This window comes from Misgurnus anguillicaudatus, chromosome 12 (assembly GCF_027580225.2).
Source record: "Misgurnus anguillicaudatus chromosome 12, ASM2758022v2, whole genome shotgun sequence".
NCBI classification, from domain to species: domain Eukaryota; kingdom Metazoa; phylum Chordata; class Actinopteri; order Cypriniformes; family Cobitidae; genus Misgurnus; species Misgurnus anguillicaudatus.
Window position 1 is genome coordinate 21,843,348 of NC_073348.2, and position 14,518 is coordinate 21,857,865.

Sequence of the window (14,518 nt, forward strand, 5' to 3'; positions counted from 1 at the left end):
GTGCATCAAAACAAGGCACATGCCAAATTTTCATAAAAACAAACAAATCACCGTATAACTATAGTGAAAGAAACAAAGATGTGGGGTCATACCTCACACTCTCGGGAGCCAGAGATGGTGTAGGTGCACGGTCCAGTTCCATTGACCAGCACATCTGTACCCTCCGAGTTATTAGGCTTGTAGTCCACATAGTACTCCTGCAATGGCGTGCTGAGCGTGCGTTCTGTCTCCCGTGACTTTTTTCGACGTTTGCGAGCTGCAGCTGAGTTTTCCTGCAGCTGCTTAACGCTGCTTGGGTAACGCTTCCACGAGACATAAATTACCAGGAGGATCATGGCAACTGACAAGAAGAGGGCAACGCTTCCCGCCACTATCTTGTGGAAGGAAACCGGCTCAAAATCTTGCTCGGGAGGTGGGACAGCAGGCTGAGAAGGTACTGAAGAGGTTGCATCTTTCAAGGACGTGCCTTGGCCCCTTCTGCTATCTCCAGATTTGAGGGTTGGGACAAAAGAGCTGGCTGGAGTTTGGGCAAATGCGACGAACGGAACGGAGGGAACAATTACTGTCGATGGTGTAGCAGAGGAAATCCTGCAAACTCCACTGGCGTCAACGGCGTCCATAACCTTCTCACCTTGAACTTCTTTGGGTGACGCACATATCATATTAATTTCCTTGTTTCCACGGAAGGTTTTTAACCAGGCCACTAGGGGACACACAACTGGTCCACAGTCCCACATGTTTCCAGCAAAACTAATTGTGGTCAGAGAGGCCCAGGCATCCACAACGTCCTGCGACACATTGACAAGCTTGTTTGAATCTAGGTTAAGTGCCTGCAAGTTTGGAATGGCCCGGTACACCTCTGCATCTATCTCCTGCAAGTCGTTTCCCGAAAGGTCTAGTTTCTGCAACGACGTCCAAGTCCACGTGAGGCCTTCGCTCATGGTCCGAATGCGGTTCCATTGCAAGTAAAGAGCACGCAAATTATAGAAACGAGGAAAGTTGAAGAAGTTGATTTTGGAGAACTGGTTATGCTCGATATGCAGCTCGGTCAGCTTCGTCAGGCCCGACATTGAATTACGGGTGATGCTGCGCAGGCGATTGTAGCCAAGGTCAAGGAACTCCAGATTACGGCAGTCCTGAAAAAGGCGAGACGGGAGGTTCTTAAGGGAGTTGGAGCGCATGTGCAAGCTGAGTAGCTTGCGCAGTCCCTGAAACTGGCCTGGCTGTAGAGCTTGCAGCTTGTTATAAGAGAGATCCAGGTTCCTCAAATTGGGTACCAGGTGAAACGTGGTGTTATGAAGCAGCGTGATCTTGTTGGAGCTCAATATCAGCTCTTTGAGCCTCCGTATCCCTTGGAAAGCACGAGCATCCACGCTGGCAATGTAGTTGTGGTCCAGGTAAAGCCAAATGAGCTGGTTGAGACCAACAAATTGGCCAGCTTTTAAGCTCGCCAAGCTGTTATATCGCAGGGAAAGGCCCTGACAGCCACCAGAGAGGTTCTTAGGAACATCACGAAATGCACTGGACTCACAGTATACGATCTTGCCATCGCACCGGCAGCTTCGGGGGCAAGGGCGATCACCGAAGCAGGGGGTGGCAGAGAACCATGCCTGCATTAGCAGTGGCACCATAAACCAGCGGTGCCTCATGGCAAAGCCTGGAATGGAGAAGAAAAGCAAAATTAAGTCACAACAATCTTCCTTAATATACAATAGGACCGCATGAATTCACCTGATAAGATTTAAAATGGGTGAACTGAAGGAGTATGTCCTTAAAATGAAATTGCTCTTGTTTATCCACTCTAGTGTTGTCTGCAAACTCTATACATTTTATTCTTTCATGAAATAGAAATGACCGCAAGGCTCGGTCAGACTCACTCTCATTTTTACAGAAAAAGGACACCATTTTTGTGTTACACAGAAAAATGCAAGTCATTCGGTATTAAACAACCAGAGGGTGAGAAATTATTATGAAAAACATTTTCCTTTCTGGGCAAACTTTCCCTTTAAAGATAAATTAGCTATATGTTGAATATTTAATGTATACATTGAAAGTGAAAGAAATTAACTTGACTAATAAGATGTGAAATTCTGTAATTGTTCTGTGATTATAAACCCTTGAAGTATTACATATAGACAGCAGTGTGATACTGCATGGTAAACAATTAACAATGTGGTGATTGTTGAAATCAATCCAGTCATGGCATGTTGTTTAATTCCTCTTTCTGGCAATAGTAAACATACTATCAGTACAAGCCAGTGCTACAATAAGCTTGGACATAAGCTCAGTACAGCATGAAAGCAAGCATCCTGAGAGATGCTTAGGCCATCCTATTAGACCCTAATTATAATCTAAAGGATTGTCAATCAAACAAATCAGATTGATGTCTAGTATATCTTCCCTGCCAGCATTTGTCCATCTTTCCCTCATGCAAAAGGCCTAGATGTTGTGCTAGTCGAAATGAAAAGGTGTGGGAGGTTGAAGCATTTCAGCAGTGAAACCTCAACCAAACAATGGCTCGTGAGGTCAGAGATCTTGCTGTAATGCACATGCTCTTTGCTCAGAAGTCTGAACATTTTTCAGTAATAGGATTTTATCATTTGTGCTTTCTGGCCTTCACTACCACAACTGTAAAAGGGTTTCAGTTCAGCTGAGACAGAAACTTACCAATCACTTTTACAAAGCTGTCTAGAAATAACATTCTGAAATCAAAATCCTAAGGCATTATCTGTCTGTATCAAGCGCAAGGAGTACGTAGGCAATGCACATTAATATTGTCATAACAGGAATTCGTACAGGTGGTTATGAAATATCGCAGCCACTACTTTGCTTGAAGGCAAAATGATTTCAAAGCCATCCAAATAACATTTTCAAAAATGCCACATTTAGTGGAATCTAAAGCTTTACTTGTCTGACCGTGTTGTCTGACACTGAAAATGAGATGATATTGTATTCACCGGGTATTTTTTTAAATAATTTAAAAGCTTAAAATCAGTATTAACCCTTAAACAGGCAATGTGCACCACGGGATACGCTCTCTTCAGTGTCTTGTTTGGGGCATAAAAAAGATTTTTCAACCAAATCCTTCTATCAGTTATCAAACCTTGGTCTGTCTTGAATATGTGGGTAACATTATTTGCTTCAAGGTTTTTTTTATTGATTGGTCAGCCCGACCCAAATCCAACATGGCCACCGGTTTTGCAGGACAGTCAGATTTTGTAGTAAGAAAATGAATATTAATCTTACTTTTCTTCTTTAAAAAAAATATTAATACTGCTAATATTAATTGTGAGCATTGTCTTAAGGTGCTGAAGAAGAAAATTCGGTTATATGTTGTTTATATTGTTATTTAGCACATTTTGAAATATACGTATCCCCTGAGATACATTGCCTGATTAGGGTATAAAAAAGGGATTAACCACAATATGGCCTATCTTTGTATTTTGAGTTGAAAAAATGTAATAAATGATCAAATTTGCAGGTTAAACTGATATTCGTATATTTAGGTGACTGCATCTTAGCATTTTAACTGAATATTTTCTTTCGCGGCTTCACAACAGCTAATTTTATGGTATAAGGAATGATAGGGAATATGAGTTATAGAGTCAATACCAATGAATTCTTCAGATTTTGACAAAAGTGATGAAGATGAAATTTTTTGTGACAGTGCAGTGGTGTATTAGAACCAAGAAATGTAGGTAATTTTCCTCATGCTAGGCATGCATTCCTCTAAATTGCAGCCAATAAGAGGCCTCTGCATGAAACACATATAGACACATATAGTTTACATTGAAGGGTAGTTCAGGTAGTATGCAAAATTAATCAATTCTTAAATAATTTACCAAACTAGTATTATCTAAAAATATATATATATTTTGCAGGTGGAGCAGAAAAAGCACCAACGTAGCCAATGAAGACATTTAAAAACTGCTCATTCTTAGTTAGGCCTACCTACATTTAGTTGTGTTATTTACATGCAATGTTACTAGTAAACCTGTTGTTTACACAGTTTAAAATGGATGAAAAAATATATATGGCATGTTTTAGAGCAAGAGAGGAAGTCAGAATCACATAATTTTTGCTGCAAATAAAAAATTAATTTTGATGACTTAATCCTTTTTTTATACCTTAATAGGGCAATGTATCCCAGGAGATACAACTCATAAAATCCTGAATATATCAAATATTTTAAAAATTCCAATGAATATCTATTACATAAGTCCAGATGATACAAAAAATGTCATGAAATTATTTTTTGCTCATCGTTTTCCACTCTTGCCTGTTTAAGGGTTAAAACACGTGAATAGTCGTGAACTTTAATAATGAACCTGCTGTTAAAATGATAATACACAGTGGTCCCGAAAATGACTTGCATTAGATAACACAATACCGAAGAATATCAAATTTTACTTTTTTCAATAACAAGTCCCGATGCAAGTAAATTACTTTCACAGTTGTTTTTACTGCAGTATGCATAGATCAAACATACAGGGCTTATGACAACGCAAACAGCATTTTAGCATATACATAGCATATCTGAAATTTTATTCATATTACACCTATACGGTCTGATCATATTGTACATACTACACCAATGACTGATAAACAAGTGTCCTACATTATTCTGCAAAAGACTTACCGTGGGTTTACACCAGACGCGAGTTCAACGATTTGCACGAGTAGATTACATACAAAGTCAATGCAAAGACACGATCAGACGAGTACTAGCGTGGGGCGATGCTAATGAGACGATATGGGCGGCGCATTAACCGCGGAAAACACGCGCTATTCGCCTCAAACGTGTCTCGAAAAAATATTCAACTTGAGCGAAAAATTCACATGACACGCAGTTTAATCCCGCGAGTAATCTAGAGCGAGTAACGCAATGCCCCGCATTTGGTGTGTACGTAGCATTAAGGGGATTGCACAACGGCTGTGCAGCTCAGCGTCGCGCTGCGTCGAGTCGCGTCTAGGACAACTCGGAGGTATTGTAAACCGGAAGTGCACCTTAAATAGCGCAAGCTTCGTCAGATAGCGTCTACTTCAAAATGCAAAATATACGTTAGCAGCCAATGTTAATCGTTAATGATTTGGGACAAATATGATGTTATTTAATGTTAAACTATGTGAGTGGCGCGACAGGGATTTGAGCAACTTCCTGAGTCAAAGCTGGGCTGCGCGGACAGGCGCCACCTGGTGGCACCGGTGTGCATATACTCATAGCAAACAATGTGTTCGATTTTTTTAGAATGGGGCAGCGCTGAGCTGCGCGGCTGGTGTGCGACCCCCTTTAGGGGCCAATCACACCAAACGCGTTTATGGCAGTTGCAAGCGCCTTTTTTTGAATGATATTCTATGAGCGGGGAGCGTTTTCGTGTGCTGTTTATGCGCACCGAACGCCTTGCGGTTTTTGCTGCCTGCCGCAGCACATGCTTTTGAAGGAGCGCAGAGAGCGGAAAAGCGCCCGACGTCATTTGCGTCTTTGCATTGTCCAATCGAATGAGGGGAGAGGCAGGCCTTACATTATGGTGAGGGAGGTTTACAGTTGCTTTGAAGAACCGGATTCCACTCGTTCACTCTTTCCTGCATGTTTGTGCACCTCTCACCCTCAAACAAGGTCAGATCAAAGCGTCCTCTTTTTAAAGTTTCTGCTAATATGACAGTTAACAGAAAAGAGTGCTCACGCTTCAATATTTGATTGACAAGACAGCTGACTCGCTGGTTGTCAAGCGATACAAAAAGCCGCGTCGCACTGCTCTTTTTAAAAAGATCTAAAAAAGCTTTAAAACGCGTTTGGTGTGATTAGCCCCTTAGGCCGCCTCCAGTTGTTTTTGCTAAATTTTAATGACCATCTATATTTATTTTTCGCTCTTTTTATTAAAATACTAAACAGAAAATACAGGAAACATGCACAATTTGAAAAAAAAGGCTTCTTCAGGCAAAAGTCAGTTTATTTTATATTAAGTGTAACCTCTCTTCAACGCACTAGTATGCACAGCTTTCGAAGAGACTGGAATCCTGAACTCATTAGCTTAGTATTTGAAATTAAGATTTCATTAGATTTAAGAGAGCCTGCAGGTGCCCGCTATTGGTCAAGTGTAAGAGGAGCTCACACTAAATGCTTGTCACTTTGGCTTACTTGTATTTTGTTTTTTAATACTGCATACATACACATTTCTTGTATTTTCTGGTTATATTATAATAAAGAGACTGAATAAATATTATGAAAAAAATAAAAATAAAATAATAATAATAAAAAAAGAATAAATATGGTCAATTACCCATTGCAAAAAACAACAAAACTAATGGTGGCATGGAGGCCTAAGGCTTTTGGATGGTAGCCTGTTCATTATGAATGCTGTAAACATGTTTTTAATGGATGTTCCCCACAAATTCATGCAGGTGTTTTAAAGTGTATCCACAGGTGCCGTTCAAGTTCCAAAAACTTGACAACCAAAAAGTGTCTATTGTTCCATTTAAGAAATGTTTTATGTTGCATCTTATACAATGATGTTCATACATTTTTAACTTAATGTAGCTTAAGGTGGAAATCATTTTGTTTGGGAACACTAACTGTATGTGATCGACAACGAAGAGGAATCCGAAAGAGAGAGATTCCAGTGACCTGCAACTTCAAGGTGCAGTCACAATAAAGCAATTGCGTCATATCAGCCATATAATCAGCCTGAATAAGTTTAATGACATTTGCTAATGAAACGATGCTGATAAACCTAATGATCCAAGCGAACTCTAATGAAAACGAATTTGTTTCCAAACCTGGACTGCCACTTTTCTTATTTTGGAGGCAACTGTATATTTTTGGTAAAATTGGTAATGACCCCTGCATGTAGTCTTTGCAAAGACGCTTACAAAATTTTGCCAGGTTTATTTTATGTTTGCTGTGAAGAAGACTACAGTGCCGCAAAGCTGTGAGCATAGCTCATCGTTTTACGAGCTGTGAAAGGCCATCTCTAACGAATAACAATCAGAGCAGGTCGCATATCTGTCAAAGAGCCCCTGTAAAATGATTGAAAGCACGTCTATTATCGAGTACTCTAATGCGGCCATGAGAAGGTCTGCAGTTTATAGTTAATCGGGGTGCGTTGTTAAATAATGGCTGTATGATGGTTGAGAGAATATTCACTTTTTATTTCTGTAGCGTTTTTCACTATTTTGCATTATTTAAAGCAGACGGTAAAATACATTAAGAAACATAATCTTAACATTTTTTTACACTGTGCGTCCGTTAATAAATCAAGTTAGACACTCGTGCAATAATCATTTTTTTCTGTTAAAACATAAAATTAATTTTCCAGTAACACGGTGCCTGTATAACTCCACCGGTCCATACGTTCAGCTGTGCGCACTTACGCACACACAGAGACGCGCACACAAGGATGCACGCACAAATGTGATCTTTACATGTATTTAAAGGTGCGAATGTACAAAGACAATGAGTTCAGATTTAGGCTACTGTCTACTACAGGTTTACAGTACGCAACCAACAGCGTGCCCCAAACTGGATCTGAAAAGTTGCTTTGGCTCCAAAAATGAGGTCCGATTTGCATTCTGATGTCAATCAATCGATCCGGCGTCGGTCTGCACTACTTTAAAGCAGGATGGAGAAGCCACCTGAATAAACGAATGCACGGATTTATTTGACTGTATAGCCTACATCACATCATCATTCGTAGTGAACTGAAGCGAATGCAAGGTCAGATTAGAAATAAATAAATGCATGCAATTGCCATGAAGGCAAGATCATGTGCATCAGTGATGAGAACATTTCATGCATGCGTAGGATTTTATGCCACCTATCCGCTGCTTAACTCAAGCGAATTTATATTTTACCTGCTTTGCCCTTAACTGTGCATATATCTAAAACCATGCCACGCAGAGAAACATAGTTTGTCTGTGCACTCGGTGATCGTAAACTTACCCATCACCGCGTCTCAGTCAACTCCTGACCACAGGTTTTACAGCTTTCTACCGCCCGACACCCGAAGCGTCATGGCACGCGCTCTCTTCAGCTGGTTCGGTTCTTCCAAAGACGCGCGTTCCCGCTGGTAGTCCTCCACCGCAGAGCAGGCGCGGGAAATCTTCCTCGTATCCGTTGTTGATGCCAGTCTCTCCAAACCGACCACTGTCCATGTCTCTCAATTCTCCTCAAAACAAAATCAGACAGGTCGGGTTTTCATCACAAATATCCATTTGAAACCAAAGATCCTAAAAATATACACGTTTACAAGCGAGGCGCGCGATACCAAATCCAAGTTATCTACCACGAGTCAAACTTATGGAATTCCCAGCAATCCCGTTTCGTCTCATCGTATTCCATCGTAGCACACTGCGCAAATTCTGTTTTCCCCAAAAGGATGTTGTTTACCGAAAACAAATACGTTAATAATTTGACATCAATCAAAATTGCCATTCACGTGAGCGCACAATCCATTAAACAACACAGTCATGGAATACAGTTTGGAATTGTTCTGTATTCCACTCCATCTGGAATGTTTCCCCTCATCTGTACAGTTCCCGACAGCAGAGAGATGCAGCAGGGATGTGAGTGGTTAACCACGACTGCCTGTCGCACCATAACTTTGTCAGGCAGAATCGGAATGCCCTCTTCTGGCGAACTGACATCTCCAGCAACAATCTCTTCCCACTTCTCTTTCAGGCGATGTTTCCCATGGAAAATAAGTGCTTTCACAAAAAGCTAGCTAAAAAGAGTTGCCAAACAAGAAATTACAGGCTACTAATCACCCAAATATAAATGACACCTGGACTGTATTGATTGCCAAGCATCCCATTTACTCTTTTTTTTAAACAAATGAGTGGTTTAAATCTCCACAAAAACACCATAACATGTAATTTATCGTTATAATAGGAATTTCTCAGGGCTTTATGGTTCCTGCAGTGTAACGGGTTTGATTGACAGTTCTGTCTGAATTGTACAATGACAATAAATTATTATAGGGTCTCACACAGAGTGGAATCTGATTGGCTGTCTGTGTCTGCCATGCCACGCAACTGAGTTTGAGTGGCACTGCTATTTCCAGCTTCATCATTAGCACCACCCTGTAATTTCTGTCCATCAAGTGCCCCCTTCAAACTAACAAGGCTGTTAACAAAAGCATTTAACCTCTCAAGGCTAAGTGAACTGATCGAACAAAGCAAATATATACATATAGGCTACATAACATAAAATGTATTATATATATATAAAATGTATTATAAAATTTATTAGATATTTTTTTAAAATTATTATTATTAATTATTATAATTAATTATTTTTGTTGGCCCAGTTAAAACAAAATTTGCATTTATCAAGTCGGAAAATATATAATTTTACCTATTTTGTTTAGAAATACAGTAGAAAATCCACAGGTCTGATCAAATATAAACATTATGCATTTGTGTATTGTAGTGACAGTCTGGGATGAGTTATGCAATTTTGACCGATAGCAATAGTGTAATAGTGTTCACAAATTTACCACCACCTATAAATAATTGTTGGAATCTTTACTATTAAGTGAACATTTTGAGAAATAAACATTAAAGGGGACATTTCACAAACTTTTTTTTAAGATGTCAAATAAATCTTTGGTGTCCCCAGAGTAAATATGTGAAATTCTAGCTCAAAATACCATATAGATAATTTATTATAGCATGTTAAAATTGACACTTTGTAGGTGTGAGCAAAAATGGGCCATTTTGGGGTATGTCCTTTTAAATGCAAATGAGCTGGGCTGGGTTTTCCGATAACGATTGAACTTAGCACTTAAGAGCGCTTTCTACACGCTACTTAACAAACATTCAATGTTCATTTACGTGCGTTTCCCAAAGATGCATGTAAAACGATCACTCGCAGCTGGGTTTTAAGTGCTACTTATGAGTCGCTATCCGTTTGTCAAGTGCTGAAATGTCACTTATAGAATGACTCGTAATTGTAGCAGAAGCTTGTTTACACTAATGATCTTCACCCGATGTGCACTAATATTTTTTTTAAATATTCTTAGTTATTGTTCAATGACTTATTAAATGTTTTAATAATTGGTGCATCATGAAATATTCTTTTCATATTTAGTTAGGACTCGTCCCACTGCGAAATGCCTTCTGCATTTTATATTATAGTTTATATTATTATTATTTTTTTGTTTTTTATTATCTTTATTTATTTATTATTATGGATTTCTGCATTGTACCGTATATATTGTACCTTTTGTAATTATGAACCGTCGGAGAATAAATTAAGGTTTAGAGCTAAAAAATGGGCTACAGTTTCTCTACAAATCAGGTGTTTCTTCAAGTATTGCCTTCTGAATTTAATGGAATAGATGAAAGGCAGTGTGATGTGTGAACATTATAAAAGCCTAAAAATTGTAAATTAAATTGTATGGTTTCTGTAATCAGATGGCATTTCCCTTCAAAACATTTTTTTTATTGGTGATGAAATATTATGGAGCCCCTATGGGGACATGGAGCAAAAATTAAATAAAGTCTATTTTCTATCGCGTGCGCATGCGAAACTAAACTTTACAAAAAAATCTGCACATGAAGGTTTCGTGTGAGCACATAAAACTAAACTTTAGATTTGTTTACTCCAATGTCACCTTAGGGCTCGATAAAATATAGCAGCAATTGGTAGAAACCATTTATCAATTTGCTATGGGAACTTTTACCAAAATTGTACCAAATACGTTTTCTTCCTTTATTAATGTATATGTTCAGCCATTTAAATTTGATTTCTCATTTGAATTTATATTAAAGTAATTTAAACAAAAAACAAAGAAGAACCCAATAAATAAATATAATTTTTTTCTTATTACGTTATCGTCATTGCAGGAGTGCAATTTGTTGGTTGTCCTGCAGGTGACCTTGTAACTTTGTTGTGTTATACGCAATTATGAATTAACGATCACTCTAGAGCATTCGTAGATCTACGATGATTTTCAAGTGCTACTTAAGTTGCGAAGCTTTTGGGAAACAGTCCGTAAGTCGAAAGATGATTTATACGATAGTTTTTACGATCTACTTAGCCTTACGATGCTTTTGGAAAAACCGGCCCAGATCTTTGTACTAAATGGCAAATGTTCCGTTGTTGGATAGTGCAGGTTAAGGGGCGGTATTAACCCCTTCTGACATCACAAGGGGAGCAAAATTTCAATGAGCTATTTTTTTCACATGCTTGCAGAGAATGGTTTAACAAAACTAAGTTACTAGGTTGATCTTTTCCACGTTTTCTAGGTTGATAGAAGCACTGGGGACCCAATTATAGCACTTAATCACGGAAAAAGTCAGATTTTCATGATTTGTCCCCTTTACAAACATTCTCTGATCAGTTATCGACTTCCTATAGCGGTCCTTTTAGAATAATGTATAATTTGGCATTTCCACAGTCATTTCGAGTCAGCGCTGTGAATATTTACGGTGACAGAAAGTTTTACCTGGCCTCAGCACATTTTCTTAAATTGAGGTTGACACCTCGCTCTGTAATGCGAAAATATCATTCCCTGGAACTCTTACTTACATACCAACTGGTCTCCAATTTGGCTGATGGGCCGCTCCTTGGCCAGGGCTCAACGAGGGGAGGCTCAATCTCGCTGACAGCGGTGAAACAATTAATGCCCTGTGAAGTTATGATGATGGCAGCTGCTCTTATATGTCCCATATAACGCTTTCACTCCGGTTACAGTTCTTAATATTTGCTGCTTCACTTACTGTTCAGAGGGCTGAATTTACATTATGGAGTCGAGGATACATAAAACTATCCTGGGCTTTTGTGATAATTAAGTGCCATTACCATTTTAAAGTATTGACTTAATGTCAGGGAAGCCGGTATGCTGTAGAATAACAAGCACGATTCAGTTCAGCATACAAAGAAAGCAATAAGCTTCTGGATCAAATTCTTTCTTTTAATATTTACATTCACAAATGTCACCTGTTGCAAGGAGATTGTTATACACAGCATGCTCCGTGCTACAACGGAGAACAAATTTAATGTATATTTTTATCTGGCCATATAAGCAATAAAGTCTTTTAGAAAGTTACAGATCTAATAAGTAGAGAAGATTGAATCTGGAACTCTTTGTTGCCTGAAAACTAAGTTGTCTTCGACCATTAAAATCTGAGTCAGGGTGAGATGGAGTTAAGACACACAGAGTAAAGAAGCTTACCTGGTCGTGTGGTTTGAGTAAGTGGGTCTGACAGGGTCCACACCATTAGACCGTATCCTCTATTTCACCAACTGATCTATATTCGCCCCCTCGCGTAGCATGCAGCAGGGCCATCATCAGGCTTTTCTTTTATTGGGACAGGAAGCCCAGTAAAATTCTGCTGTGTCCTTGTAAAAATTCACTCGTAAATCTTTGTCTGATGTAGGATAATACCAAATAACATCTTTATAAACTTCAGAAATCCTACTCAATGGATCAGATCATTTAAAATGTGAAAGCCGGCTGAGGTGGAGCACTTCTGCAGCAGTCACCTATCCACACCTTTATTGAGACCTTTTCTTCCCTCTTTATTATGGGGGGGGGCAGGGCCGTGCACAGGGGGGTGGCCCGGTGGCTAGAGCAACTGCCCTTCTGCCCTAATCGGCTGAGGTGCCCCTCTCGCCAACCCCAGTCAAAGTGTTCTGTTACCGCTCGTCTAAAGATCCACTGTTTCTGGTAATCCACTTCGTGATTTCCCGCCCGCTCCGCAGCATCTCTCACATTCTGTGTCCACTCTTTGAAGGGCGAAGACGACAGTTTGTTGTATTAAGAGGTATATTCATTACATTACCTCAGTTGTAATGCTCAATTAGTAATTTGGTCGTTTGAAGCCGAGAGAGGTCGTGTTCTATATTTATTTTTGCTTGCTTGTGTTCTAGTGATCACTACTTAATTTTCTCGTTATCTCGAGAAAACAGCAACTTGTTTTCTCGTGATCTCGACATAACAAAAGTTGTATTCTTGTGATGTGATTAAAGCATACGTGTACTCAATAGAACATAATTTTTAGACAGCAAAAGCATATTTAGCAAATTAGCATGGATGAACAAATGAGATTTTACTTAGATCAGGGATTCGCTCAAGATGAAACAGATTTGCCAATAATTGAGCATTTGATAGCGCGGTGAATTTAGGGAGCGTCTTTAAAGTACTCCATATACGTTTCTACTTTAAACAGCATAAAAATGGAATAACTTAAAGTCAACAAAAAGTCACAAAACCAAATGTAAAGTGTTCGTGGTTGTCAACTATAATGCACACTTTTTTTAGATGTTTTATATTTATTCAAATAACATGTTAAATATTATTGAAGATAGAAACGTGTACAGTGCACTTTAGAGATGGTCCCTAAATTCACGAACATCAAACTTTATTTATTTATTAAGTCTATCGACAATTAGCTACGCGTGGTAACGGCGAAGACTCCATATGCATCAGCAGTCCACTTCAAATTAAATGAAATATTATGGACAGGAAATTACATTATGGCATTTGGATTATTATGTCTGGATAGCGAGAAAACAACTTTTGTTATCTCGAAATCACGAGAAAACAAGCAGCAAAAACAAAAACATGGATGACCTCTCTCTGCTTTCCTATGTTTTTGTCTTCTTAAAGTGCTAACAACTTAGCAAACATTTTTAGAATTACAGTGATTGTCTAATGAGTACCCGATGAGATCTAATATAAATAACACCAAGTTTGCTGTTTTTGGCACACTTTGTCGACAAAAAAAAAAAAAAATGTTTTTAAAAAAAAGTCAGATTTGGAAGGGAGGCTGCAAAAGCTGTTCAAAATTGCAAACATGGATTCAAAGCTTCAGCATGTAAATCATATAGAATATTAAGAAGTTTTGTCACACTCTAAATCTTGTTATAAAGTCTATTTTCCATTATAATCACTTATATTATTTGATACTAATCTATAACACATCATATTGTTAAAACCATATAAATTGTGCCCCCCGTGCCCCCTTTTTGGTTTGGGCCACTGCCCCTCAAAATGTCTGTGCACGGCCCTGGGGGGGGGGGTTCTTTGCAACTACAGATTCTGTATTCAAAGACAGACAGTTTCTTTAACGTGTTAGTTGTGGTCTTATTCACCTATAACAATAAGCAAATAAAAAGCCAACACTGTAAAAAATGTTGGATCAACTTAAAAATATTAGTTGACTCAAAAAAATGTGTCAACCAATATTTTTTTAAGCTGAATTAAAGTGCACCTATTAAATTGCTTAAAAAAATTTTATTTGGTATAATACAATGTGTTCGCGTGGTTTATGGTTAAACAAACACATTATTTTCCACATACCGTACATTTTTGTAGCTCCAGATATCCATGTCTTCCAGAAATGTGCAAATTTTGTACAAAACTCATCGATTTGAAAAGCTCTGTGTCCCTGATTGGCCAGCTAATCTGTACGTTGTGATTGGCCCGAATACCTCTGGTGTCAGTCGGAAATGTGAAGCTCCTTACCTTGTTTGAAAGATTTGGTCACAATGCAAGACTAACAGGAGTTAAAG

General features: G+C 38.7%; 1 protein-coding gene across 1 annotated transcript in view; it reads right to left on the reverse strand.

The window, feature by feature from the left end:
* Positions 1–8,619, reverse strand: part of LOC129447153 (leucine-rich repeat transmembrane neuronal protein 4) — a 146,674-nt gene extending 138,055 nt beyond the window's left edge. The window contains exons 1-2 of the mRNA XM_055208768.2: positions 7,940–8,619; positions 93–1,657 (exon numbers count right to left, since the gene is read on the reverse strand). Of these exons, the coding sequence (XP_055064743.2) occupies positions 93–1,657; positions 7,940–7,943 (1,569 nt within the window). The 5' untranslated portion in view covers positions 7,944–8,619. The remainder of the gene's footprint in view (positions 1–92; positions 1,658–7,939) is intronic.
* Between the last annotated feature and the right edge of the window lie 5,899 nt (positions 8,620–14,518).